This window comes from Motacilla alba, chromosome 1A, assembly GCF_015832195.1.
Source record: "Motacilla alba alba isolate MOTALB_02 chromosome 1A, Motacilla_alba_V1.0_pri, whole genome shotgun sequence".
Taxonomy (NCBI): Eukaryota; Metazoa; Chordata; class Aves; order Passeriformes; family Motacillidae; genus Motacilla; species Motacilla alba.
Genome location: NC_052031.1, coordinates 57,126,227 through 57,152,766, shown reverse-complemented (window position 1 = coordinate 57,152,766; position 26,540 = coordinate 57,126,227). Strand labels below are relative to the sequence as shown.

Here is a 26,540-nt window from a genome sequence, read left to right as displayed (position 1 = left end):
CATCCCTGGCAGTGTCCAAGGCCAGGCTGGATGGGGCTCTGAGCAAGCTGGGATAGTGGCAGATGTCCCTGCCCATGGCAGGGGGGGTAGAACTGTGTGATCTTTAAGGTCCCTCCCAACCAAAACCATTCTGTGATTCTATGATATAAAATACAACTTTCTGTTCCAAAAGCCAAGGGCAGAGTTGACAGTGGCTGAGTTGGCAGAAGCCTCCTGATCCAGGCACATTGGCAATAACCCCATTCCTGCCAAGGGCCAGCAGCTGTACTGCCCACCAGGGAGCTAAAGGCATTCAGGGTATCTGGTGGGGCTTCCCTGCCCCTCCTCTTGGTGGCCCTACTTTGACCTCTCCCCCATGATCTTGACCAAGCAGCTCAAGGCCACACACGTGCCTCCCCAGTACCATGGGACATGCACCAATATGTGCAAACTGGGACACCCTGCAGCCCAGTCATGCCAGGCTGATGTGGACTGCAGAGGGGGACTGACTCCATGGGAGCTGGGCAGATTTAAAGCAGCTGAGGTTCTGGTGAGAGACGTTTTTAAGTGACAGACATTTACGAGTCTTTTAATGGCCTTTCAGGAATCTGCAAACCTCAAATATGCAGCTACACATGTTTTTGTTAAATATTAGGGGCCTTGGTTTAATTAGGTACAACACGATCAAGACTAGTAGAACTACACCCAGTTCTTCCACCCCTCAGTTTAACTTTTGGAGTCCAAAACATCATCTTGAACACATTAATAACTGCTCCATATTACACTTCTTTTATGGTGGCATGCAAGTGTCTCAGCAGACCTATACTATCAAGCCCAGAACAGTTTTGCCTGTTGTAGTGTCAGAGTGAACAGAGAACAGTGTATCATTAAAATGAAAGTATTTGAAGGTTTAAAAGCAAGGTTTTAGCATAATGAAGCTATTTTTTTCAAATTACAGTACTTACTTCTAATTTTCTTTTGCCATTTCATCTCATTGTACAGATCCTCAGTCTGCTGGAAAAAGTCATTGACTTTGCTTCCTTGTTCATCTCTCTCTGTTGTATTGAACACCCGACTTTTGGATTCCCGAGTGAGGAATTCACAAATATTGGGGACAGGAAAGACAATCTTTTCCATTGTTCTATCGTGGCGAACAATCTGTCAATAAAATGCACATTTTTGCCAGAGTCAGTGATTATCCAATCATTTTGTCATATCTTTTCTTGTTCACCGCTCCCCTTTTATTTACAAATGAATGCATTAATTATTTGAACATTAAAATAAAGTTGGACCAATCAATCCCAAAACAGAGTAAAGCCGGTTTTATTTTCAAAAGCCTGCCTGAATAAGGTGGCAAATATAAGTCTCAAGAAAAACCTAGGTTCAGACTTTGCCAAATATAAAAAATGTGTAATTCAGAATGCTTCAGTTTGTCAGCAAATTCAAACAAATCTGACCCAGTAGAAAGTGGAGAAGTTCAGGAGCATTCTGCTCTGATTACAAAATGCTTTTCTCATCTTGAATCTATTTCTATGATGGGATAAATTGTAAAGGGGAACATGCAAAAATATCACTCGGGCAGCACCCATATCTTGTCAGCCTTTATCTTTTTACTTGACAAAACCCAAGGTTTTGAATTGTTTGCATTTCAGCACCTACCAAGCTACCGGTGAGCAAGCTAGACTTTATTTTATCTCACCACACTGAGAGATGCCATCAAAATTGCTTCCCCATTCTGAGCGTTGACTCTGCATTACTAAAAATACAGAAATGGGTTGAAAATCCTTTTAGACTCCTATAACCATGCCTCCGTGCAGCCACTGGTGAAAATTAAAAAACACCACTATTTGAATTTCAAATCAAACAAATGAGATACGTTAATATAGGGGAGATAATATCTGAAACACTGAACAGGTCTAGGACTGCTTTCAAAGACAAGCAGTTATCTATTTTGTACAGCAGCAATGCTGGGTTGAGTTTCACTTTTCTAGAAGAAGCTATTGGCCACATAAAAGTTGACCACAGTGCTTATTTAATGCCTAAATTTACAAGCTACCCAGATAAACTGGCTGATAATTGCTAAGAGAGATCTCAGCAGCAGCCAAAGTATTAAAATACATTAACGGAAGCACTGAGCTGCCCTCTGGACGACCAAGGCCATGGATCTTCCACCCATTCTGTGGTGGGATACCTCTGTGGACCTCTATCTAAGTCCAACCCATGGCAGGTGTAAAGTTTAAAATAGAGAACAGAACTGCTGAAGCAGGCCAAGCCTTGGTATTTTAAACAAAAGCCATATTGAATGTCTACACCACTTCAAAACCTCTTTGTACTCCAGCCAGAGTTTTAATCTGACCAGCCAGAATCAGTGGCTTTGAAATTCATGATTATTTATTTGAGTGATGTACCATACAAGATGATTCTTGACTTCATGGACTCCTGTCCACAGTCATTATTTCCCTAACAAAACATGTTTGGTAACACACAGGAAAGCTACTGTGAAACAATGGCTTGGAGCCACTTCTAATATAGGCGTATTCCTTTATCTTCCTAAGCCAAAAGCATATTATACAACCTTCTCCTCAAAAATAACCCACACCGTTTGAAAGCTTAAAAAGAGGAGATACACCACACGCAAAATGCAGACTTGTCTCACAGTCCATCTTCTGGAGAGCAATCCTTTACCTCTATCTGTGCCGTATGTTTGGCATAAAACCTCAAGGCTTCATCTCCTTCATCTGGATCTGACCCTGGCTTCAGCATCTGTTGCAATGTTTTATTGTGACAAGCCAACTAGAAAAAGAAGAAAAATCTGATTTATGTCCTGCTATGTTTTCAGCTTTCTCATCTCCGCTTAACTAACACAAATCCTCCTTCCCCCCATTCCCATATACTTACATGCTCATCCCAGTGGGGCTCTTTCCACAGATAACAACAAAAATGTAATTACTTGAGAACAATAGAAATAATTTAGTCTTAAGAAGTCACCATAAAGTCTTCAGTTGAGATTTATGAAAGGCAGCTTAGTCTGTAGCCTGGATGGTTTTTGGAGGGCTTTTGACAAATGCCAAAAAATTAGACTGAATGCTTCTTTTCACTTGAGTTTAGACATAAAATTTGCATACCTCTGAATACTAAATTACATTTACAATTACATTTTCTCGGTGACTTCAAATGGCTAAACTAGGTTGTAGGTTGGTATTCCAGGGCTGTAACTATTTCTGAGGGAGCTGGACTATAGTGCCAGGCACACACATCCTTAACTGTACAGTTTATAAACACAGCAAATAGATACATACACACATACACACATATATGTATATTCTATAAACTTTTAAAAATTATACACTTCACATGACTGATGAAATAAATCTGTTATATGTTGAGCAGTAGATATTTTAAATGCTCCATTTCTGTACAAAATTTAAAAATAAAGGTGTTGGCAAATGCATTCATGATCTCCTGTAGATGAGTGAGAAACAAAGACCTAATCATAAGGCATAAGGAAATTACTAAAAATTCAATTTTCCCTACATCGTAGCAAGTGGTTTCCATCCAGAATACTGAGCCATTTCACGTGTTTTAAAGATGGGAAAAACTGCAGCAGGAGAGAGAGGAAAAGCCACCTCGCAGATGTGATCCAGGGCTGAAACATCACAGCTGACATTACCACAACAGACCTTTAGAAATGAGGCAGGCACACACTCAAAATGACCACAGGAACCAGGGCTTTGAAGTGATGATCACTACAGGTGGGCTGGGATTGTGCTACATGAAATAGCACAGCCTGGTGAGGAATTATAAAATAATTGCACAGCTACAAAAAGCCTGACAGGAATTAAGTCTAAAAGTAACAGTGGATCCAAACAGATACTGTAATAATCTAACCAGCACATGATCTCTCTCATCTGGAATTTGCATGTCTCATTATCTCCCTTTTTTTTAACAAAAAGGCAGGGGAGAGGTACATATACAATTTAGTCCATTTACTGAAGTTCACTAGAATCTCCTGATCGAAACAGATTTTTTTCTGGATCTCAATACAAAGTTATTAAATAAAGATGAATAAAAAATGGAACATCCAAAAGTAAGAGAATATCAGAAAGAGATATTCAGGAAGAATAAATGTGCTTCCAGCAACTTCCTTGGGGACAGAAGTCTGTTTGGTCCTGACAGCACAGCCCGAGCCAATGTGACACAACATCAGCATTTTATATACGTGTCATGAGCAGATATTCAGGGAGACCAGCAAAGAAATGACAAGGGGGGTTAACTGCAGAGGAATATTCTTTCCATCAGTAGTAGATGTCTGTCCTGAAGAGTTACATTTTTACTCTATCTAGCAAATACATCAGTGTCTTTACCTATTATTTTTGAGACTAAAAAGGTTCTTTAAGAATATCTGACAAGTTCTTCCCCTTCACACAAGCCAAATAATCTGATCCAACCAGCAGCTTTTGCAGCATGACCACAACTGCTTAGCAAGACAACTTCAATTCATCTCCTAGAGGTCCTTGCATGCCTCTCAATACATGCTCTAGAATCATGGAGAAAGAAGATAAGCCATTAGAAACAAGATAGTTACTGTTTTAAAAATGCCCTTTCAACAGTGTTATTACTTTTGCCTTTCTGCTTTATTGGATGTCCCTCTGCTTCTGTACTTATGAAAGGGCAAGCAAGAGTGCCCAGTTCACCTTCTCTGTATCATTCATCATTCTGTACACTACCATCACGTTCTCTTTTATTTGTCTCTTCTTTAAATTAAAACAATCCCTATCCTTCCCATCCCTCCTCAAACAGAAGACTCTCTGTGACTCAATTATTTTCCCTGTCTATCTCCAAGTGCCCTTTACTTTGGCTATATCTCTTCTTTAAGATATGAAGAAAAGCACTGACTAGACAGAATGCAATCATACCGTGCTTGGAGTGATGAATTAGCATAACCAGGAGCAAATATATTCCCATTTTATTATCTTCTGTAATACAGAGGAACTTTGCCTGTATCTTGACCTTTATTTCTCCAATGTGAACCATTAAGATTTCTTCAGTTTTCTAACAAATGACAAGTCAAGGACATATGGAGAGTTCTTCTTACTAAAACTATGCCAGTTTGGAGTAAGGGACCTGCTATAGATTCAGAATTTGAAATGCCAATTGTAAACCATATAAAAACTCTAGATATTGCTTCCTGATAGGCTTTGAACTGTCCATAACTTTTACTGTAGAAGTCTCTCTTGATAAGTATCAATAACAGAAATTTCCTTATTACATGGAAGAGAAGGGAAAACAATGTCAACCTCTCATGCTCTAATGGGACTGGCTAGAACAAGGTGTTCAGAGCCTGCTGGGGATTTGAGATTGAGCATATTTTGCTATCAGGTTTCACATGAACAGCAGCCATTCTCTTTGAAACAGTGTATATTTGGTGATCTGCACTGCGCTTTCTGAGGCTGTGACTGTCCCGTGCTGATGCGTGAACAGAACCTAGCACTGTACAGCTGGGGCTTTCCAGCACAGCCATTGGATAAAATGACCTGAAGAACAAGCCAGGATTTTCTGTGCAAGCCCCTCGACTGCCAGAAAAGACACACCAGAAACAACAAGGGATTTCTGACCAAGCTGGAGGAGCTGCAGCACATTTCAGATGGGGAACCTACCTAAAGGCACCAGCAATCTTCAGTAAAGCTAAATCTTCTTCACTCATAACTTAATTTCTCTCAGCTTCCAAATCTTTTGAAATATCCACTTACCTTCTGTGTACTCAAGACATTCAGACAGTAAGCTCAAGGCAAAGGGCCCATCAATTTTCTGCTCATATCTCAGTTTTTACACAGGATGGATTCTTCTACATCGACACAACAAGAACTACTGCTAATATTTCTGTATTACCACAGCCACACTGATGAAAGAATGTTGTGGACAGCAATCTGAGAGAACTCAGATCGAAAGCAGAGGCCCACAGTATGACACAGAACAGCTTTAGGAATGCTGTCATTTGGCAACCATGGTGTTTTCTGAAGCTCTGCTCTCATGAACCATCTTTCGCCCCTCAATGAGCTCAGAGGCCCACGTGGGCCAGGGGGACTGTGTCAACAGATGACTTGACCAGGGCAGAGCTTTTTGTGAGATCAAAGACACAGCAATGAAAATAACAATGCAGTGACAAACTGTGAACCTAAAACACAGAAAGCTTATCCAAGTTTATAATACACCCTAGGTGACAGTTTGTGCATGGCGGGTAAAGGCCATGCAAGCTCTGAGTGATATTTTTCTTCATATTTAACTGCTGTGATGCAGTAAAGGGTTATATCCAGTGTGCTGCACAAATCTTTTGGGGCAGCTGGAGGACATGGCATGGGATGGACATGGCTGAGAGCAACTACAATGAGAAGAACAGTTCCATTTGTGTTTGCAGAGCAAAGCACAAAAATGCACCTCACAAATACACTGCAAGTGTAACTGATAAAAAAAACCCCAAACATCACTAGAGCCTGAATTGCAAAGAGCCCCAGAAAAATCACCATTGTGGAGAAAACTCCCTCACTCACTCACACATCAGCCATGCCAGTGACAATATTTTAAATGTCAACACTGTATTTTACTGCTCATCAAGGCATGTAGGGACAAGGAAGCAATAGCACATAATGGAACAGTGATTTCCAAAGAGGGGATGTGCAAGGCAATAGCTATATGAATAAAGATCATTTGGCTTTCAGTCAGCTCCCAAGGAAGGACTGCTGTTCATCTTGAAAGATTTTTACTCAAAAAATTTGGAAAACACTGCAATAAAGCATCAGTACAAAATGTGAAAGACTGAGGACAGACCAAGAACGCTAAAGACATTAATAAAGAAACAGTAGAGATAAATGACAGAATTACAAGTAATACTCAGTCTAAACTCCTGACACAACATGACTATAAAATCAGATCTGCTACTCATCTGGGATGCCATATATGATCAGCAGTGTGGAAAACCACAGCAGATCCAGCTTTTGCAATTAATATATGGGTTTCCTGCAGGCCTATAGTTTTATAGTCAAGATTACCTTGAACAAAAATGAAGTTATTTAAATGCTCCTGAAGAAAAGACTGATTTAAAGCTGTGAACATTCATTTCACCAGTCTGTCATTAACTCACTGACGAGGTATAGTAGATTGGTTTGCCAGAATACCAGTGTGTGAATATATGTGTGCATGTGGAAAAATTGCTTGAAAAGAGAAAGTTTTTCTCCCATTGAAACTTTTCAATATTTCTGTAAAACACACAGCCCCTCCATATTTTAATAAGGATGTGTCAGTCCCTGGTTATAACTTGTAAACTGCAGAGGCCTCTCAAGTTCTCATCAAAGGCATGAGGTCTTACCCAGTGCATAGCTGAGACGGTTGTCATAATTCTGCTGATTTAAACCAGGCTTTGCTGAAGCCCCCAAAAGAACAAGAAATACAAGGAAAAAGTACAATAAATACAAGCTAGAGACACCAGGTTGGAGACCTCCAAATTCTGAGAGATTTATTTCACTCCCCAGCTTTGGAAAACTGCCAAACATGGCGGGGGGGGGGGGGGGGGGAGTGGGGGGGGGGGGTGGTAAAGGTGTCTTTTTATGACTAGAATGGTATAAAGGGATCTAAAGGTTTAGGTGAGGTTTAGTGTCCTGTAAGCAATCAGGCTTTTCAAGGAAGAGTCAGTTCATGGGCTAAGTGTCAAACATAGGATTTCCTAGGAAAGGTTGATGGAATAGTACAAAAAGTGCTGGATAACTGGCTGAGAAGCAGAAATAAAGACACAAAGAGCACAAATAGCTCCTGTGCCTTGATACAATTTACATTTATAGTAATACTACTAAGTGTTATAAACATCTAAAAAATAGAAACAAAATTATTGAAATAATTATTTTCCTTGTTTCAATTCTTTCAGTTCTTCTCCCAGCTGCAAGGCAGCAGTAAGGCTGGCATGTGATGGGGCACACGGGGCACTCACTCCTGCCAGGGAAAGGGCACTGGGTCAGGCAGCACCAGGAGTGTGAGGAGGACTGGGCTTGTTTTAGGGAGGAAGCTGGGTGTGGACGTGCCTGTAAGCTGTCACACTGCACAGAGCCCTCTCTGCCCTTGCCTCACTCCCCCTCTGGGGTGCCAGCCAGACCCCTCGAGCCTGTCAGGGCAGGGAGGCCACTCCACAGGCCTGGAAGTTAATGAACTACAGCCCTTTGGGGAAGTGAGGTGAAAATGTTTTTACCTGATGCCCAAAGTGTGACATCTGGGAGATCTGCTGTAAATCATCTTCACCCCTACCCTGTCAGTAACCACACCCCTGCAGTGTGGATTGCCAGCCCAAAGGCCAGTGGTCTTTCACCAGGGGAAATTGTGACAAAATGTGATTTGCAACAACAGCAAAATAATGCTCAGATGAGTCTCACCTTGCTGTGCCAACAGGCTTGTGCGACTGGGGCTCATTTACAGCCTCAATCTCTTCCTCTCTAGTCTCCTTGGCTCCCAGAGCCAGCCAGTGTGAGATCTGGGACCACCAAACCCCCTCACCAGGGATAACCCAGTCAGCTCACCAAACACTTCATTTTCTGCTTAGAGACCAAGAAAGGATAAAAAAGCTGCCTGGGGACTGACAAGAAAACCCCCAAGGATTGTGAAAAACAGCCAAGAGAAAGTCAAGGGAGTAGCAAACAGGATGGGTGACAGACAAGAGGAGCATAGGAGACAGAAAAGGAGCTCCTCTTCCTTGGTGTGCCAGGACCTCACCACGTGCCAGCTCCCTGGCCAGGGCAAAGGAGAACATTCCAACTCCAGCAGTAAACAAGGAGAGAAAAAAGCAGGGAAAAAGGAAATGTCATCTTAACCATAACTGAGCAGAAATTTTTATTCCAAGTAGCTGCGCTAAAAGCAGTAACAACTCCTCAGCTCCCTATGTTCCAATCAAAATTGAATGGTGCTTTCTGCAATACACAGGGCAACTTCCTTTCCAGAAGTCATTACAGTTTTATAGAGCGGCACCTTTGCACTCTGCCACAAAGCAATCTGTTAACAAACATTAGGAACAGCAGGGATGGAGCAATGGGAGACTCTCAAATCAAGTATTCATTGATTTCATTTAGACAATTATACCATACAGAGCAACCAAAAGGGTTTAGAGTTAATCTTTCCCTGATGGCTTGTGGTACATGAGCAGGTCCCTGGGTGGTCCAGACATTTTGGATTCTGTTGCTGGGTCTTCCACGGCCTCGTGTAACCTCTGAGGCACCACTCTCCTCCCCAGCCACCACATGGGGCACACTACAAATTGTGGTTAATAGTGATCTACCTCACAGGGGAGAAATAAAACACCTCAATATTATCACATAAAAGAAACCACCACAGCTAAGTGAACTCTATCACTATTATGTTTGAACCCCCTATAGTAATTTCATCGCTATTTTTGTTGTGGTTTTGCTGTTCTTTTTTACCCTGATGAAAACCAGCAGAAGACAAAATGACTTTGTTAGTATTTCAATGAACTTTACTTCCACTTGCCTCCTTTTTAATTTCTTTTGCAGGCAAAGCTGAGTTCCAAAAACATGAAGCGCACACATGTGTGGGCAAGTTCAGGTCAGCCAAAATGCACTGCAACCAAACAAAATTATTTGAGGTGGGTGAATATAAAACATCTCCACAGGCTATGTGTAAACTGTCACGGGCAGCTGTGCCTGCTTGAGTCAAACCAACGCAATGCATACACGTGGATTTTGGTGTACACTGGCCATAACAGACAGCAGGGGACATAGGATGTGGACAGCAGTATGCAGTCCAGAATATGCCAACGGGAGGACACAACTGCACTCAGAGACTGCTTCTCATGATTACTGTAAGCAAAATTTTGCAAATGTTGCAAATTTGCAACTACAGGATAGGAGGAAATCAGATGATGGAAATGTCAGACATGATTATAGGGAGGTAATGAGAAAGATCAGTGGAAAAGAAAGAAAAGAAGAGCAGAGTTTCTGCAATCAGTCTTCTTCAAAGCAGAAGGAGAAGATCCCAGCCACATGCTACTCCATAAAAGGCAGACAAAACCACTGGCACTAACGTTGTATAGACACAGCCTGGGAAAGGCCCAAACCAGCAGGTATATGGATCCCAAATCCACACAGCGAGAGAACCAGTCACCTCTAAAAGCCCCCAACACTTTATATACATCCAAAATACATAAATACACGTGAGATAAGAGAGCTGTGAAAGGCACATCCTTTTAAGGAACTCTTAAAATCCTTTTGCTCCCAAGCTCTTCACTTTCTAATGTTTCTCTTCTCTACAGAATGGGACTCTCAGCCTGCTATCTTCCTCTGTCTACTATGTGGCGTCTCTAGAAAAAGCAGGCTAGCACAAACAAAAGGAGGAATTGCTGCTGACTCTTTGGGGGCAATGTGGTGAGGGGAACCACAGCTTCAAGTCCTTAAGAACAGACAGAAGTCTTATGGCCAGAGTCTCAGACCAGGAGATGTTGACTGGCACTCAGTATCCCTTCCTCTGGCACCATGAGCAGAAAGTTCCTCATGGGTTGATCCTTCCAGAATAGACTCATCCTCTTCTTCAGGATCTACCCACACTTGTCTTTTCTCTAACATTTTCAGGATAGTGCCATGGTTTCTTTGGCACACTGTGACCCCTTCAGCTGGATGCAGTTCACCAACCCAACCTGACATCATCACCAGCTCTGCCATAGGCAGGTATGGCTTGGGAGACAGACCTTGCAAAGCCTGGGATAAACCATCTCCCTGTCTTCAATGAGGCACATTGAAGGGGCTTAACTCCTCAGCTGCAGCCTGGAATCATGGCTCAGACTCTTTGATGTCCAACCAAAAACCCTGTTCACAGCCAGGCCTGTTCACATCCCTCCTTCTCAACACATAGTTCCACAACACTCAGAAAAGCACAACTTGCTCATTCAGAGTCAAAAACATACAAGACTGAAGCAGCAAGCAAACAGCTGAAGCTGAAACCTGTTGAATTCACAACAGACATGGATTTCCTGCTGGGAAATTTCCAGATTTTATCTGCTGAGCCTGATGTATGTGCATTGTGGGGTACAAAACAGGGTAGTGTACAAGTGTGGAGATGGACAGGAACTGAGAGATAACTCCTCTCAAATAATTACAATGGTGAGATTTTCCAACATTTTCAACCATGCTGTTGAATCTCTGCCTCCCCCTCCAATCAGCAGAGCAAAACATCCCTAAAAAATAAAACTAGGAGCATAGGACCAGCAAGAAGAGAATGTAAAATGATGAGTTGTTCATTCTAACTCTATATTATGGCTATTGTCCTCAGAGAGCACTTTCACAAGGAACCTATGAAATAAGAGTTCTTGGTAGGAGTAAAAATTTCATCTCTCTCCTTATCAGATATTCACAAATAATGCTGTTTTATCCAACCAACTTAAATGGTGTTCTGCAGACCCAAAGACAGAAAAAGCTGGAAAGATTTTCCAAATGAAGTTCATTTAAGGTTACCACAGACCATCATTTGTGAAACAAACTCTGAAAATCCTTGCCCATAGAAAAAGGCAGAGAAAAGGCTTCCTTAACCCCAGGTTGATTAGATGCTTATCTGTATGCAGGTCTGAAGGTGATCATAAGTAACTGATCACCTCACTTTTGGTGTAGAAAAGCATAATCAGCTGTTAAAACTAAATTTCACAGCTGGACACTTTTATTCAGTATCTCATAAAGCCGCCTTAGAGAAAGTGCAAGGTGAACCTCATTTTCACTTTTCTGCACTGTGTTGAATGAAATACAGAGGATGGCAACTGAGCTCTGCTGATTTGTAGATTACAAATTCAGATCTTGTCTGGAAAATTCTATAGTGACTGAGATACCTAATTAAATTGTGACATCAGAGGAGAGGAGAGTTAAAACGGAGCAACTGTGAGGAACAGACATATTTTGACATTCTGTTTAATGCTCTTTATTTTTGTTAACCTGTAATTACTTCAATGACTACTGAACATTAAAAAGTATGTCTTTGTTAGAAAAGATGCCCCCCCTCCCCATTTTAATTAAGGTGTAGGATTTCACAATGCAGATATCTGATATCACAGATCTGATATTCACAGATATCTCAGGCCTATTAGAACTGCTCTGATACTACTGAGACCAGATTTCACTTCCATGGTATTTCCAAGGCTATCTCACTTCCCCTCAAACCAAACCCCAGCTCAGGGTAAAATGTTTTAGTTGGGCTGTACTTAGAAGGAAAAGGTGCACCTTGGTTCACTTGAAGGTTACCTCTAATGGAAAAGCTCCAGCTCTGTCTCCAATGCAGAACTCAACACTTTGTGTAAATCAACTTCCTTGATTTGTGTAAATCAACTCCTGGAGGGGAGTTTGCAGCAATTTGAACAAAATAGCTACACTACATACATTTCTGAGCCAGTGAAATGTGCACACAGCACTCAGGGCTGGCTGAGTGTGTGGCGTGCTTTGAAGGGTGGCTTTGGAAAGATGGCACTGTGTGGTCCCACATTTATTGCCTCTCAACAGCTTCTGGATTAAGTTTACTAAGTTTCCAAGGAAAATTATGCTTAATTCTACTTAATGCTTCTCCAAGCAATTGAAATCTAAAAGTTTAAAGTCAAGCCAGCCTCCCTATGTCCCCTATATCATGACTCTTGAAGCATGACAAACATGAGCAGGCAGCTCCACGGTAAGAGTATGATTTGACGGCAACAGAGCAAGTTGTCTACCAGTATAAATCAGTACAAATCAGTATTGCTTGCCTACTTTGAGTGGAGGCATTCTCACGTAGACCAGCTGTGGACACAGCTAAATGAAGACCCATTCTACAGCTGGGAAGAGAAGGAACTGCCTCATGCGTGATAGAGAACCAAAGGAGGACTGAAGTCTCTCTGTCCAACCCATTCTGCTTCAGACAGCAATAAAAAGGTAGTGTGGTTATTGCTAGGACAGGGCTGCAAACAGAGCCTGAGAGCAAAGAATGTCTTGAACAGTATTTCATTGTCCCACAGCCAATTTTCAGAGTAAAACCACAGACTAATGTGAAGATTTCACAATGCAGACATTTGACAAAGAAAGGATATTTCTTCTGGTGTAACGTTTGGGCCCCGACACCAATTCAACATATTTCTCGATGACAAAAAAATCTTGTAAACCACAAAACACAAGGATTACAGAAGTTAAAGATAGAAGAAGAAACCCACAAAGCAGAAATATTAAGGCCACCTGTGCACTGGTGAAATGCGCAGTTGCCACAGTCAAACAGGATATATCCCTCATTAACATTATATATAATAAATCACACACATATGTAGAATAGACACCTCATCTTATTCTAGAGAAGTATAAACAGAAAAATTAAAATAAGCTAAAGCTTTTGTGGCCAGTCTATGGTAAAAAGCTCTAGCTTAAATCTTAACGGCTCTTAGCAGCCTAAGTCAACACAAAACCAGATGGAAAACAGAGGTTCCCATGTAGATCCCTATCAAAGCCAGAACAGGATTCTGAGGTGAACACTTCCAAGGACAAGGGGAGAAAAAGAAAACATCAAAGGATGAGTTGCTAAGGTTATAACCTGAGACCTAACATCAGCCAGAGAGGTTTATTTAACCTTTCAGGTGCTCATTAGTGTCAAGCCCTTGTGGCAGCCTCCATACTGTCTCTCCATCCTGCAGCTGGCTGAACATGGAGTTACATCCCATCCTAATGAGCCACAAGGAGGGTGATGTGCGTCACTGGCTTCTGTTTCAATCTTGGCAATCTCAGTGTAAAAGCCTTGCAACATCTTCTGATTCTCCTGACATTTAATTAGCTGGTGTCATTTTGATGCCATAGCCTGTCTCATCAGGATGATAACTACAAAACAACATGTGGAGCATAAAAGTTCCATGAAAAGTTTCAGGTCTGGCAGCCAAGCTTACAAGTCCCCTGACAGTCACGGTTCCTGGGACTGGGTCCCATTAGCTCTTTGTTTTGGCACTGCTATCAGCAAGAGCTTCTCTGTTAAGGACAGAGAAACAAAAAAACCACAAAAAAAACGGCAAAGTTCAGCATAGCCTTGCAAAAAATGACATCCTTTAGCTTGAAAAATTTTACCTGTCCTGCAGAAAGTGAGGATCCTCATGGCAAAAACTCACACCTATTCATCCTGAAGGACAGGTTTATCCTACAGTATAGAGTCCATCATTTTCTGGCCTCAAAAGGCAGTCCTGTTTATTTAATTGTGTATAATGTTTTTCTCCATTTGTCATCTGGTACTTGGGAGGACAATATCCAACAACACCTGCCAACTGCTTCTTGTCCACATCAGCTGCACAATTTGACAATGGTCATTGCTACACAAAATGTGAGCCATCTACATTTGCACTCAATATAACCAGTGGTCCTTTTTCCAAAATCCTAGTCTCATACATGAAAACTTTTTTTTTTTTTTTTGAGAGTGTACCTGTCAGAGTTTTTACCACCAGTAAAAACTCAAATGAACCAAGACATTTCATTCACAAAACAGAATCAACTGAAAATCTTCTTTAATCAGAACCTAGGCACAAGCTAATGTTTTGTAAAGACAGACATGCAACTACCTGAGGCAGAGGATGAGCGGAAAGAACTCCCCAAGCTTAAAAAACTTACTGAACCAGTGTGGTCCCCAGACCTCAGCTCATCTGGAGGGTCCTTGCCTGAGCTTAAAGCTGCTTCCCAGTTGGATGAGCTTAACTTTTAAAACAAAATGCTCTGGGAACTCACAGCTCCCCCAGGGACAGGGAGATTTCTTTTAGGAAAATGTTATGGCCCAGTAATGGCAACACCACTATCAAGGGTGAAGGTATTCTTACAAGACTTTTCCACTTGTCTTCTGTTCATCTTATTTCCATGGTATAACCATGATATTACAATTTCAGCCAGTTCACGCCCACTGCAGACTACTGGGCTGTAACTGGTCCCACCAGTTTCCTATCCTAAACAGCATTTCACGTGCTTCTTTGCTGCGTCTTAGAGAAGTTGCTTGTCAATGCACATTACTGAGCACTTAATTTCTGCCTCCCTCAGCAACATTTCTTTTTAAAAAGTCAAATTTCACCCTGACTTTACGCCTGACCATAATCATACTTCATGCAAGACAGTGTTTGGTTCAGAAAGCTTTGGAGGAATCACATGCAGTGATCCTATTCCACATTTGGAGGCCCATATTTACAGTGTTACTTCTTGTTTCCTCACACATTAAACCATGGAAGACCGGTACCCATCATAAGCAAGGTCTTGGCATGGAATCTCTTCACCTGGCTTGCATTATATTCAGGTCAAAACAAATGGATGAGTACAAGAATCCACATCTACTTTTTAGTGTAAGTTTTAATAATTGTATTTTATTTTATACATGCACACACATACTCAAGGGAAAAGAAGGATGAAGGTCTAAGTGAATCTGTCTAAAAGTTAAAATACAGCAAAGTAAAGGAAATTCAGGAACTGTTCCAAGGTAAAACACCAAAAATAATCACCCACAAAAAAAACCTTAAGCCCTACAATACCTCCCTCACACGCACGAACACATTTGCACCAATTACCTTATGAAAGCTCTTCTTGCCTCAGCAACCCATATAGTAGCAGCACGGGAAAGTTTATTTGAAAAACACACATTAGCATGTCTCTAAAAGATTTCTGAAGTACTAATGTGCTCAGTGATTATGCACTACCCAATAAATGCCAACTTTCCATGTTAGCAAAGTGGCTGGGATAGAGCGAGCATAGGAGGGAAGCCAGTGTGGCAGTCAAAGCAAAGCACTGGGGATCAAACAACCAGACTTCCTTCCCATGACAGCTCATGACTAGCTGTCTGTGCCTGCTTCTGCCTTGGTGCCTTTATCTGTAACACCAGGTAGTACCACCTACTTAAAAAGGGGCAAATAAAATTAGAGCTTTTAACTGCTCCAAAATCTTGTAAAAAGTAATATTAATTCTTAAAAAAATTCTGAAACAGTTATTATTGTCATTTCTTTATTCTGCTGGAGCATGTGAGAGTCCCAGAACTATGCAGCTGTAGGCACAGTACTGATGTGGAAAGTAAAGGTGGTCCCAGTCCTGGGTGTACCCAATTCTGATGAAAGCTACAGGAAGACAGATTACAGAGAAGGCCACAGATACAAAAAACTTTATGCTTCTTAGAATTTTTCCTATTTGGATAACTAATTTTTTTTTTTAACTGACTTTGTTTTATACTTAATGAATGTATAATATCCAAGTCTCATTATCAAACCTCTCATATTTCAAACGTCAAAAATAGCAACTTTTAAAAATAGCTTGTAGTGTATGCCTACTCCCAAACTATAAATCCATGCCATCAGTTATTGCCATTTTAATTGCCCAGTTAGCAAATACCCTTCATCTGGCTACACTATTAAGCAATGAAGTAAACATGGCAGTAAGTCATTAGTTTGATAATGCAGGCCAAGTGATTAAAAAAAAAATCTTGATTCTGTCATTAATATCCTAACAAATGTATAAGGCTGAGCAACTTATTTTTCTCAGCCCATTTAAAACTAGCACCAGAGAGGAAGATGTGTGTCCTTAGCAGCACCTGCAGTGAGAACCGTACAGTTCACTGCAGATTTTTCCTTGATTTATTTTAAGAACTTATAAATGGAAGGACACTTCCAACTGTGTTAGTCTATCAGAAGATAACCTGGTTCAAATTTGTCTTCACTGCACTGATATCAGACAGTGATAATTCTTCTAACCTTATGGGGTGAGGAAATATTTTTCATTAAGTCTTGGTGGCACCAAATAATTGTATAAATATAAGTAGTGTACTTGGTTGGGATTTAAATAATATTTTAGCTTAAACTAATTGAAAACAAACAAACAAACAAACAAATAACCTTCTATTTACCTGGAAGTGACAGAGGTATCGTGGAGTTCCCAGACTTGTGCTCCCTCTCCAATAGGGCATTTAAGCAGAAACTTAAAATTGAGAAAATTTTGCTAGCCTGAGAGCACAGAACATGCATCACAAAAGGGGAGACACGCCGTGTCAGTAGCCCTCCACTCTGCCACAGCCTTGGGAACCAGGCAGAGGAGTTTACAAGGCACTGGAAATCTGAAAGTTCTGTTACAGTTTGCTCCCTTACTCTCCCCCCACTCGCATCCTTCCAGATCAAGGACATATCCCCACAGCTCTGCAGGCAGTTGAAAGTGCACTCTTGCCATGCTGCAAGCTAACAAAAAGCTATGTCAAGTTATTTCACATTCTTGTGACCCTCATGAATAAAGCCCCTGCTGAAAGGTACAGTGGATTAGCTTGGGGTCCATGCCTGATTTAGACAGTTTGCATGAGCTGGAAAACACAAATACTCCAAAGTACCAAGTATTTTCTGTTAACAGTAGCATATATATATATATATGTATGTATGTATATGTATTTATGTATTTATATGTGTGTATATATATATGTGAGAGATATATATATATATGTATGTGTGTGTGTGTGTGTGTGTGTGTGTGTGTGCAGACTACAGGAGCCTCTAGGGATCATGAACCTCATGGAAATACTGCCAGTGAAGTACTGTGTTTTAGTTTAAAAACTTCTGAAGTACTTTGTTATGACTAACAGGCAGCCAGCTCAAGCAGTCATCTGAAAAGCCAGTGGATTTCTTTAGCTTTTTCTGATTTTTTTTCTTTGTGTAACTATTTAAAAACTTGATTCTCCTACACTAATGCTCCTGCAAATAAGGACAAGAATGAAACTTTTTTTTGTGCTTCTGTGTCAAAAGCTTTGATAATTTCCTACAGGGACATCACATCAAGATGAAGTCTCTTCGAGGACAGCCTTATTAACTTTGCAAAACAAATGTGCCCAGCTCTAACACAATCTCTTAAGAGAACAGCAGCCGAAATCCCATACCTATTGACTGAGGCTGGAAGAGAAGTGGTACAAGAGGTGATGGCCCTGTCCATAACACACCTCTGGCACTCACCTGAGACTACTGCAAGGAAATAGCAAGGTCAAGGCTTGGCTCTGAGCATGACATTTGAAACAGAGAAAGAAAACAGAATCTCCTCCATGGATTTTCAAGAGAATTGTTAAGCTACCAATAACAGGCTTATTTTTCCAGGATGTGACTTAAAGCACCAGCTCGTGTCACTGCTCCACAGGCAGCTGTAGAGGAGCTAGGTCTGGAAGGAGCCTCAAAACCAGGTCACAGAGTAAGGCTGCAGCTCAGGCCAGCTCTTCATGGACAGCTCAGTTCTGCTTTCTCCCAGTGGCACTCCCTTCTCCCCTCTGCTCACTGAGGAGCAGGAAAAGAGAGGAGCAGCAGCACCCAGACAGCCCGGGGTCAGTGCAGGGGAAGCAGCAGAGCCACGGCACATGGCACGACAGAGGAAGATGAAGAAATAAAGGAAAGAGAGGACAAAGAACCATGTGGAGGATGTGTGATCACTGGCATGACATGGCTGCTGTACCCACACACCTCTGTGTGTGCACCATGTGCAAGGGCACATTTAGGGCAGGGGCTGGGAGGCTGTAAGGAAGATTTACGAACAGAAATCTCAGCTTTGCTTGTGACACATGTACAACTTTCTATGCTCTGTGGGTCAAACATTTACAAGAATGCCTTTTGCTTCTGGTAAAATCAACCACAGGAAGGGCAAGGAAGGATGTAGTGGTGGCAAAATGCAGAACCCAGCTTTGCCCTGAAGACTGCAACGACAAAAACTGAAAGTCGGAGCTCCCCAAAATAAACTGTCTGTGTTTGAGGGCTGGAACAGCAAAAAGGGGAACTCTCAGTCTTGATTCTGCTATTACAGAGGGACCAAAAAAGCTGTAACTGGAGCAAGTGGTCATCAAGAAGTGTAAGGAAAGTGACTGAAGAGCCACAGTGGTTGTAGAAAAAAGGTAAGTCAGATGAAGTGCCACAGCAAAGAAATATTATGTAAATCAGGTCAGCTAAGCCATGCAGAAGGCCCAGGCACCAAAAAGCCACTCTGACAGCAAAGCAGAGGGTGTTTCGAGACTGAAGCCAGCAAAGGAACCCAGCAACAATGGCCTTACTGAGGAGAGTCCATGCTCATATCCTGCCCATCCCAGGGTGAGCAAAAAGGGCACACATGGAAAGAGTTTGGGGTCAAAGATTTGCAAGTCTGTGCCAAGAATTGTAGCATTTCATTAGCAGAGGACACAGAAAGGCCCCAAATTGCTTGTCCTTGCACTGCTTTGTTTTGATATGGGGCTTGACATGGGTGCAAATCTATTGTAAACACACATACTATGTTACAGAAAGGCAAGAAAAAGAAAACAGTCTTTTTTTTTTTGTAAAAAAGATGGATATTTTTACAGCATACACAGCCAATCATGACATTTAATTTTACAGAACAGGAAGGAGCTCAGTAAGTTGCTGTAAAAATATCCACCCTTATGCAACCAAAATGCCAGCTATGGATCAGGAATAGCTGTGGAGTGGCACCATGGACCTCTCCAGCAATGCGGATATGAACCTAAGGACAGAGCTTAACCTACACCTCAACCAGCTGGTGTACCCCTGGCAGTGACCTCTCGTGTAAAATGACCCCAGCAGTCACTTCATATATAGCTTTAGGCCTATATTCCACTCCCCCAAACCATATTTTCCATGTCACAGACCCTGTTAAGTAATTTAACACAAACTGTAGGCAGAACACAGAAAATACCGACATTTCGATTTGGCAGGCATTTAAATTTTCATTATAAGCATTCAGTCAAGGAGTAAATGCAGACAAGGTAAGGAGCTGCAGATACTTTCTAAAAATACTGTCATCTCTGATAGGTATCTTATGTACAGCCCCACACACAGCACAAGTGTAGAACATGGTCAACCACACCACCACCAACATAATAACAATACCTACTTATTTAAATGTTCTGTGAGCACACCAGCATAACTCTGGAACTGTTATTCTGCATTCCTTGCTTGAAAGAAATATTGCATAACACTACTGTAACTATAGATTGCTTTCTTTTCTTTTTTTTTTCCACCGAGTATTCAATTCATAACAACACTTAATAAACATAATGAATGAAGAACACTCTCTGTCCCCATCTGTTTATTTCTTCTTACTTAGAGAAAAACTTTTTTTTAAATTTGGCCCTTGTATGAAATACCAAATGCTGTAATTTATGATATAACCAAGAAGTTCATGGTCCTCATTCTTTCAATTACAAAAAACTTTTCAATACTCTGAACGTAATTGAAAGATAAACTATTTTTGACACCAGCTACTCCAAAGAATAAACAGCCCACTAAATAACAACCTCCAGTGTACATTCTACCTTTACCAGCAGGGAAGTAAAAGTGATCAGAAAAAGCTTGAGGGCACTACAGCATAATTTGAAAGGAGACAGCAGTGAAAAGGCCCAATTATTCTTATTGGCAAAGTAATATTTCTAAAATAATAAGAATCTTCTGAAATCAAGTTCAGTTGGTATCACAACTGAAGGCACTATTTAAAATACACCAGTAATGGTAACACAATTTATGATTTGTTGATATAAATGATCTGTTAATGTTAAAAGAAGACAGAGCTAAGCAGACAGTCACTATTTTGCTCTACATTGCTATTTCACACAAATAATAATTTGTGTGAAATTTCTCCTCAATGGGAGGACCAACATATTCAGGATCTCCCCTTGGGCAGGGCATGACTCTCAAGGTTGCTTCTCAAGACTGAGGGATTCCTTACCACAAGAGACTCTTGGTAAGTGGTTAAGAGCAGGCTAAACTCTGAATTCTTGATTGCTAAATGATATAATGGATTGATCATGTGCAGACAGACCTTCCGACAATCTGTTGGGAAAAGCTGGGACTGAGTCTGGATCCAGCTGCATCTAAACTCCCATCTGAAAAGGAGTTTAGAATGCACAGGGATCCTTCCTTAACATCACGACTCAACAGGAAGGTCTCCCTGACAGTGTGGGCTGAGCCTGTTCTGTATGCAGTAAACAATCAAGTGTGCCTTGCCATTGAACACTGTTGACCCACTGCCACATCTGCTACCAAACTTTGGTTTTTATCAATAAAAACACATTGTTACTTCTCTCTTACTCCTGAAGTGCATGACTTCACCTGTGACAATGTGGAGTCTAACCATGTAATGCTTTTCTGGAGGCCATCACAAAACAAGCAAGACATACCTGATGTGCCAAAATATAGATATTATGGCCAACATCTTTTGGGGAGATGCCATCATCTCCATTCTCCTCCTCGTGGTCACATTCCAGACCTTGGTTGTAGGCATTCTTCATCACATCCACCTGCAACACAAACCCAGCCAGGGAGAGATTAAATAAGTGTGGTTCTTGGGGAAAAAACACTGTGTTTGAACACAGCCACTTTGCTCAGCTTCAGCCTGCATGGGTGCCCTGCAGTTCTGCAAGAAGAGCAAGCAGCCTGAGAAACACTTTCTAAATAAAGACCAGCTTGAAGGATTTATGAAGCTCCAAACAACTACATTTTTCATCAGCAACCATGAGAAAGGAACAGCAATGATGTGAGCAGGTATTTTCACAAATGCTTCTAAAGACTGGTCTAGATATGGCAGGGACTGCTGTGCAGCACTTAAGAGTGCAGCCATGGTCTTCTGCCTGCCAGAGCAGGCAGCAACACAATTTCACAGGAAAAACCACACCAAAACCAAAAAGGAAAGGAAGATCTGGGCAGGGTGCTGGGGAAATTCCAGATATTCAAAAGCCTCCTAGAGGACCACCATAGGGTTAGCCACACAAGGCCTGATCCTGCTGTTGTACCCTAGGGGATGGCCTCATCCTGCTGAGATGCCGCCTTAGTGCTGATACCCTGAAACCAGCAGGCATTGGGCTCTGCCTAAGGGCAGGGACGATGTCCCCTGATTCTTCCCCAAAATCCCTCAAGAATTCCCAGATCTCTCAATCTCTGTTGTTACACAATCAAGTGGTATTGGAAATTACTTCCCCAGATTTACAACCCACTTAAAGTTCCTGGAGACCTCCATAAACATCAGTGTTGTTCCAAAACACACCAACAACTGCTTGGAACTCTTTTTGTTCATGAGACATAAATAAATAACATACATGTATATTAAATATATGATATGTCCACACACACATTTTTGTTAGCACTGCTTCACAAACTGTACAAGCTTAATTTGCCAGCCCCTGCCAAACTGCACTTGAAGACAGTCTACCAGAATATGATAATATAGTTAGGAAACAATTAAAGAAAAGTGCTTGGAACAGATAAAAATAATGAAGTCGTAAAGACTGAAATCATGCATGCTTGATCCTTTTAAAGTACTTTTTGTGAATTAGTACCATCCTGATACATTGCGCCACCATACGCTGCCAACACTTCTCAGCTTAGATACAGATCATTTAAAAAATGTTTTAATGACAGATTTTTTTTTCAGCCAAAAGATTTATGAATATTCACAAGTTTTCTCACCAGTTCCCTTGGTCTCATGTTGAAAAGGATTCTTTCCGCATTCTCACTGTCTTGCCTGCTTTCCATAATAGCCAGCAAAAGCTTGGAGGCATTGTTCTGGAGATACAAAACCAAATTAATGCAAATTTTAAATCTCTTTCATGGATTAATGACCCTTGCATTTGTTTTAATTGAGATTATGAGAACCACTTTTTTAGTGGATAAGATTTTCAACCACTTGCATCTTTTATTTTACTGACATATTTAATAGAGTTTTTTAATGTCAGCATACTGTAACTAACTCTGCACGCTATATTGGAAGGAAAATTTTAAACACTGAAAATATTTTACTTAAATACAAAGTGTTGCTGCAGACTATGCATACAAAATTAAATTCCATTTCCTTTCCTTATTTCCCACCTAGCAATTTTTGCCTTGGCTTTCTGTTAAAACAAGACTCAACAGAGGTAATTACAAAACATATTACACAGAGGGTTTTATCATTCAGACAGGTTTCTTTCCCCTTTGGTTTTTATGAAGTCCAACTGGTTATTATTTGAAAGGCTGCAAAATAAACAGTTTTCATGCACCCCTGAGATTTTGTTTCACTACTAAATATTCCTGGGGGAATATATAAAGACAACCTTTGCTTCGTCAACTGGCTGCTTTTCCCCTAGGCTGCTCCTCAGGATTACACAGCATGAGCTTTAGCTGCAGTAGCCCAGTGGTGCCTCAGAGACCTGCCTGTCTCCCAGTTAAATCAACTGTGGTGAAGTGGAGAGGGAGAATGGTTCTGGAGGTTTCTGGCTGCTTTCTGGCAGAGCAGGGTTGCCTTGGCTGACCTGTCACAGCATACCCATCATTCCCTGTTACAAACTGAGCTGTTGTAATACTTGGAAGCAGGAGACAATCTCCAGGGAAGAGGTAGGGGCCAGGAAAACTACCAACCCACTCTACAACCTCCTTCTCAGCTGCTTATTACCATTATCAATGATTTCAGCCAAAATTTCTCCAGTAAGGGTGTGCCTCAGACAATTGGCATGGGCAGTTTCAGAGGAAAAGGGCTCAGCCGCTTTTGGGATCAGAGTAGAAAGAAAAAGAAAGATGTTATGCCCTACATGTTCAAGCAACTTGTGTTTTAAGCAGCCTTTGTATCCCCAAGTTTTGATAATAGACCTAAAAATATGGAGCACTAGAGGCCAATAGAACAATCACACGAGTTGTAGTCTCCCAGTCAAACTTGTCCAACTTGGAAGCATTTTTTAAATTACAATTTGAGTACTATAGAGCAGAAACACTAATTTTGCAGCTAAATACCCACAGGGGTTATTCTGAGCACAGAATCACAAAACTGTGCAGGGTAGATGATAAAACCACACACTAAAGGCTGTCCTCTGGACTAAGATTCCAGCAGTCCAGTCCCTGCTCAAAGCAACTTGCTCAGGGCTGTGTTAGGTTGAGGATTAAATACCTCTGACTGGAGGACTGAAGGTAAATGGAAGGAGAGTAGATTAGAAGAGTTGTATGTAACCGGGGAATTAGAAACTTCTGGGAGAAGAGACTGGGAGTGAGACAGGAGCCAGGACAGATGAGCCTGGGCTTGCCAACACAGGAATGAGATAAGAACAAAGAAAAAGAGATGAGAAGAAAAGACCTAACTGGGACTGGCTCAAGGAGAACAGCGCTCCATATGAGTTTTGCCATGTCCTTTTCCTTTTGCTTCTAAATCAAATCAGGACCATCCATGGGAAAGGTCTAATCAGACTCTTTACCTTCCGACCAACACTGCAGAAGTTGAATGTGCACAGTGAAGGAGAACGGGGAGGGAGAGGACAGCATTTTGATGAGGATTCCTGACAGGATGCTGCTCTGAAAAGCAGGATGCTTCCTTGTCTGCTGCGGATTTCCCTTACAGTGGTGGCCAAGTCAGTAGTGGTAGCATTGGTTGGATCTCAAACTGAGGAAGAAAGAAGGGGCCATGACAGGTTCCCAGGTAGCTTGGTAAGGAAAGGGAGGAAACAGGAGGAAGGCATCAGTCCACTCACGGCTGAGGAGGACTTTGAAGCTCTTTGCCAGTGCAGACAACCCTGGGGATGGACAGAAGCCTGCTGCAGCTTCCAGGAAGCTGGGAAAGGTAGGACTTTGTGTTATCAACAGCCAGCTTCTTGCTACTGACTCAGCAGAAGTGCCTTGCCATGGCATAGAATTACAGCAGGCATTTGTGATGGTTATTTGGCTACTTATTCCTCACTTTCTGCATATTTGGAGAGCCTAGGATCTAATCCCAAACATCAATGAGGAAAAGACATCCATCAATTGGAAAACACAGCACAAAGTTCATAACACATTAGTACAGTGAAAAATCAGTTTCCAGGTGCTAAAAAACAGCGCAGCCCAAAGCACTTCTACTCTTCGTTTCACCTTTACCTGGGTTCCCATCTCATCTCCTGATAAAAATTTTGGAAAAACAAATTAATGAGTGAAACAACTAGATACAGCTCTGAGGGAAAAAAAGAAGACACTTGTCTTAGACTCTCTGTACTCTTAGACTGACAATGTCTCTTCATCCTGTCACAGATGTGGCAGATATTGAGCTCTTATTTTGTGCCAGGGCTTACACACTGCTCAGTCAGGGAGGGCAGGGGGTCACAGTAAGGAAGGGCAGGGGAAATAAAAAGAAGCAGAATAGAACACTGGCCATCTCTACACTCAGTAAACACTGTCTGCTCTGCTCACTAAACAATTTGGGACTCCACTGGAAAATATAATCCATGAAGATGTAATTAAATGCCACATCAAAAACTAAGTGCAAAACAAGCTAAACTAAGATGGCATGGGAAAATATAACTCTGCACTGCCTTTCCTTTGGTTGGAGGATGTAAGTTCAACACATAATGCTCTCTGAAAACAGTGTCTGAGCTTGTTTGTAAGTGTAAACGTTTACGCCTGCACGCTTTAAATTCTGTATTTTCAGTGGAAAATTTATGTATTTGCAACTTCAAAGTTGCATAGGAACACTGACAGTTACACATTACTTGGTAAACTCATTGCTTTATTACTTCAATGTGTTGCCACTCAAAATCAAAACCAGCAGCTTCTTAATTTGGATCCAAATCTTGCAACGTGTCTAGATCCAATACAACAGTGATATGGACATAATGGAATGGGTCTAGCAAAAAGCCATAAAAACCACAAAGGCAATGGAGCATTTTTCATACAAGAAGCCACTGAAAGCTGTGACTGTTCAGTCTGGAGTACAGATGGCTTAGATGGATCTTATCAATGTGTATAAATACCTGGTGGGAGGAAATGCAGAAGAGGGTGACAGACCCCTCTCAGCAGTTTCCAGTGAGAGAGCAAGAGACAAAATAAAACACCCATGAAATTCTATCTAAATGCCAGAAAACACTTTCCTACTGTGAGAGGAATCAGACAGTGGGATAGGCTGCCCAAAGTGGTTGTGGGGTCTTCAGCTGTGGAGATACTTAGCTGCACATGATCCTGAGAAACCTCTAGCTGATCCTGCTTGAGCAGAGGGCTTGGACAAGAGAACCTCAAGACATCCCTACTAAAGCAAATGACTCTGTGATTCTGCAAATCTGAATTATTTCCACAGTCTGAACCTCGGCTATCATTCATCACAATTTTTGCTAATTGAGTGAGTCTGAGCACTGCCAGCCTCCTGGAACAGGATCACAATGGTCCTTGCAGAGGTGTCTCTAAGCTCCGTGTTTGGTCACTACACAGAAAAGCTGTTCTACAAGCATTTGCTAGCCTCATGACAACGGCAAATCAAAATGGCACTGGAGTGAATGCAGATACATCTTTAAAGAGACTGAAATTTGGACTTCAAAAGAACTGTCTGCATGTTCAAAGTTAAATGTCTGCCTAAGTGTTTTGCTAGAAGGGGGCCTGTATTACATTGCCATTCAAAAAAGTAATTACAGTTATTAAAATCATATGTAAGGCACTGTTGATTCAATGTTTCATTGTACATGATATATAGCTATATTAATTATTTTATTAGACATGTATAACATTGCCAATATGATGCAATGCAGCTACCACAAAGTATTTGCTGGTTTGGGGAGGAAACAGACCATCTGCAATTGAAGTACTTGATTTGGGAGGCAAGAAA

At 41.4% G+C, this 26,540-nt stretch overlaps 1 protein-coding gene across 8 annotated transcripts in view; it reads right to left on the bottom strand.

The window, feature by feature from the left end:
• ITPR2 (inositol 1,4,5-trisphosphate receptor type 2) overlaps positions 1 to 26,540 on the bottom strand; it is a 243,926-nt gene that overhangs the window by 43,535 nt on the left and 173,851 nt on the right. For all 8 annotated transcript variants that reach the window (XM_038154646.1, XM_038154647.1, XM_038154648.1 and 5 more), the window contains 4 exons: positions 22,424 to 22,519; positions 21,139 to 21,258; positions 2,665 to 2,772; positions 945 to 1,137 (listed from right to left, as the gene is read on the bottom strand). In XM_038154646.1, the coding sequence (XP_038010574.1) occupies positions 945 to 1,137; positions 2,665 to 2,772; positions 21,139 to 21,258; positions 22,424 to 22,519 (517 nt within the window). The remainder of the gene's footprint in view (positions 1 to 944; positions 1,138 to 2,664; positions 2,773 to 21,138; positions 21,259 to 22,423; positions 22,520 to 26,540) is intronic.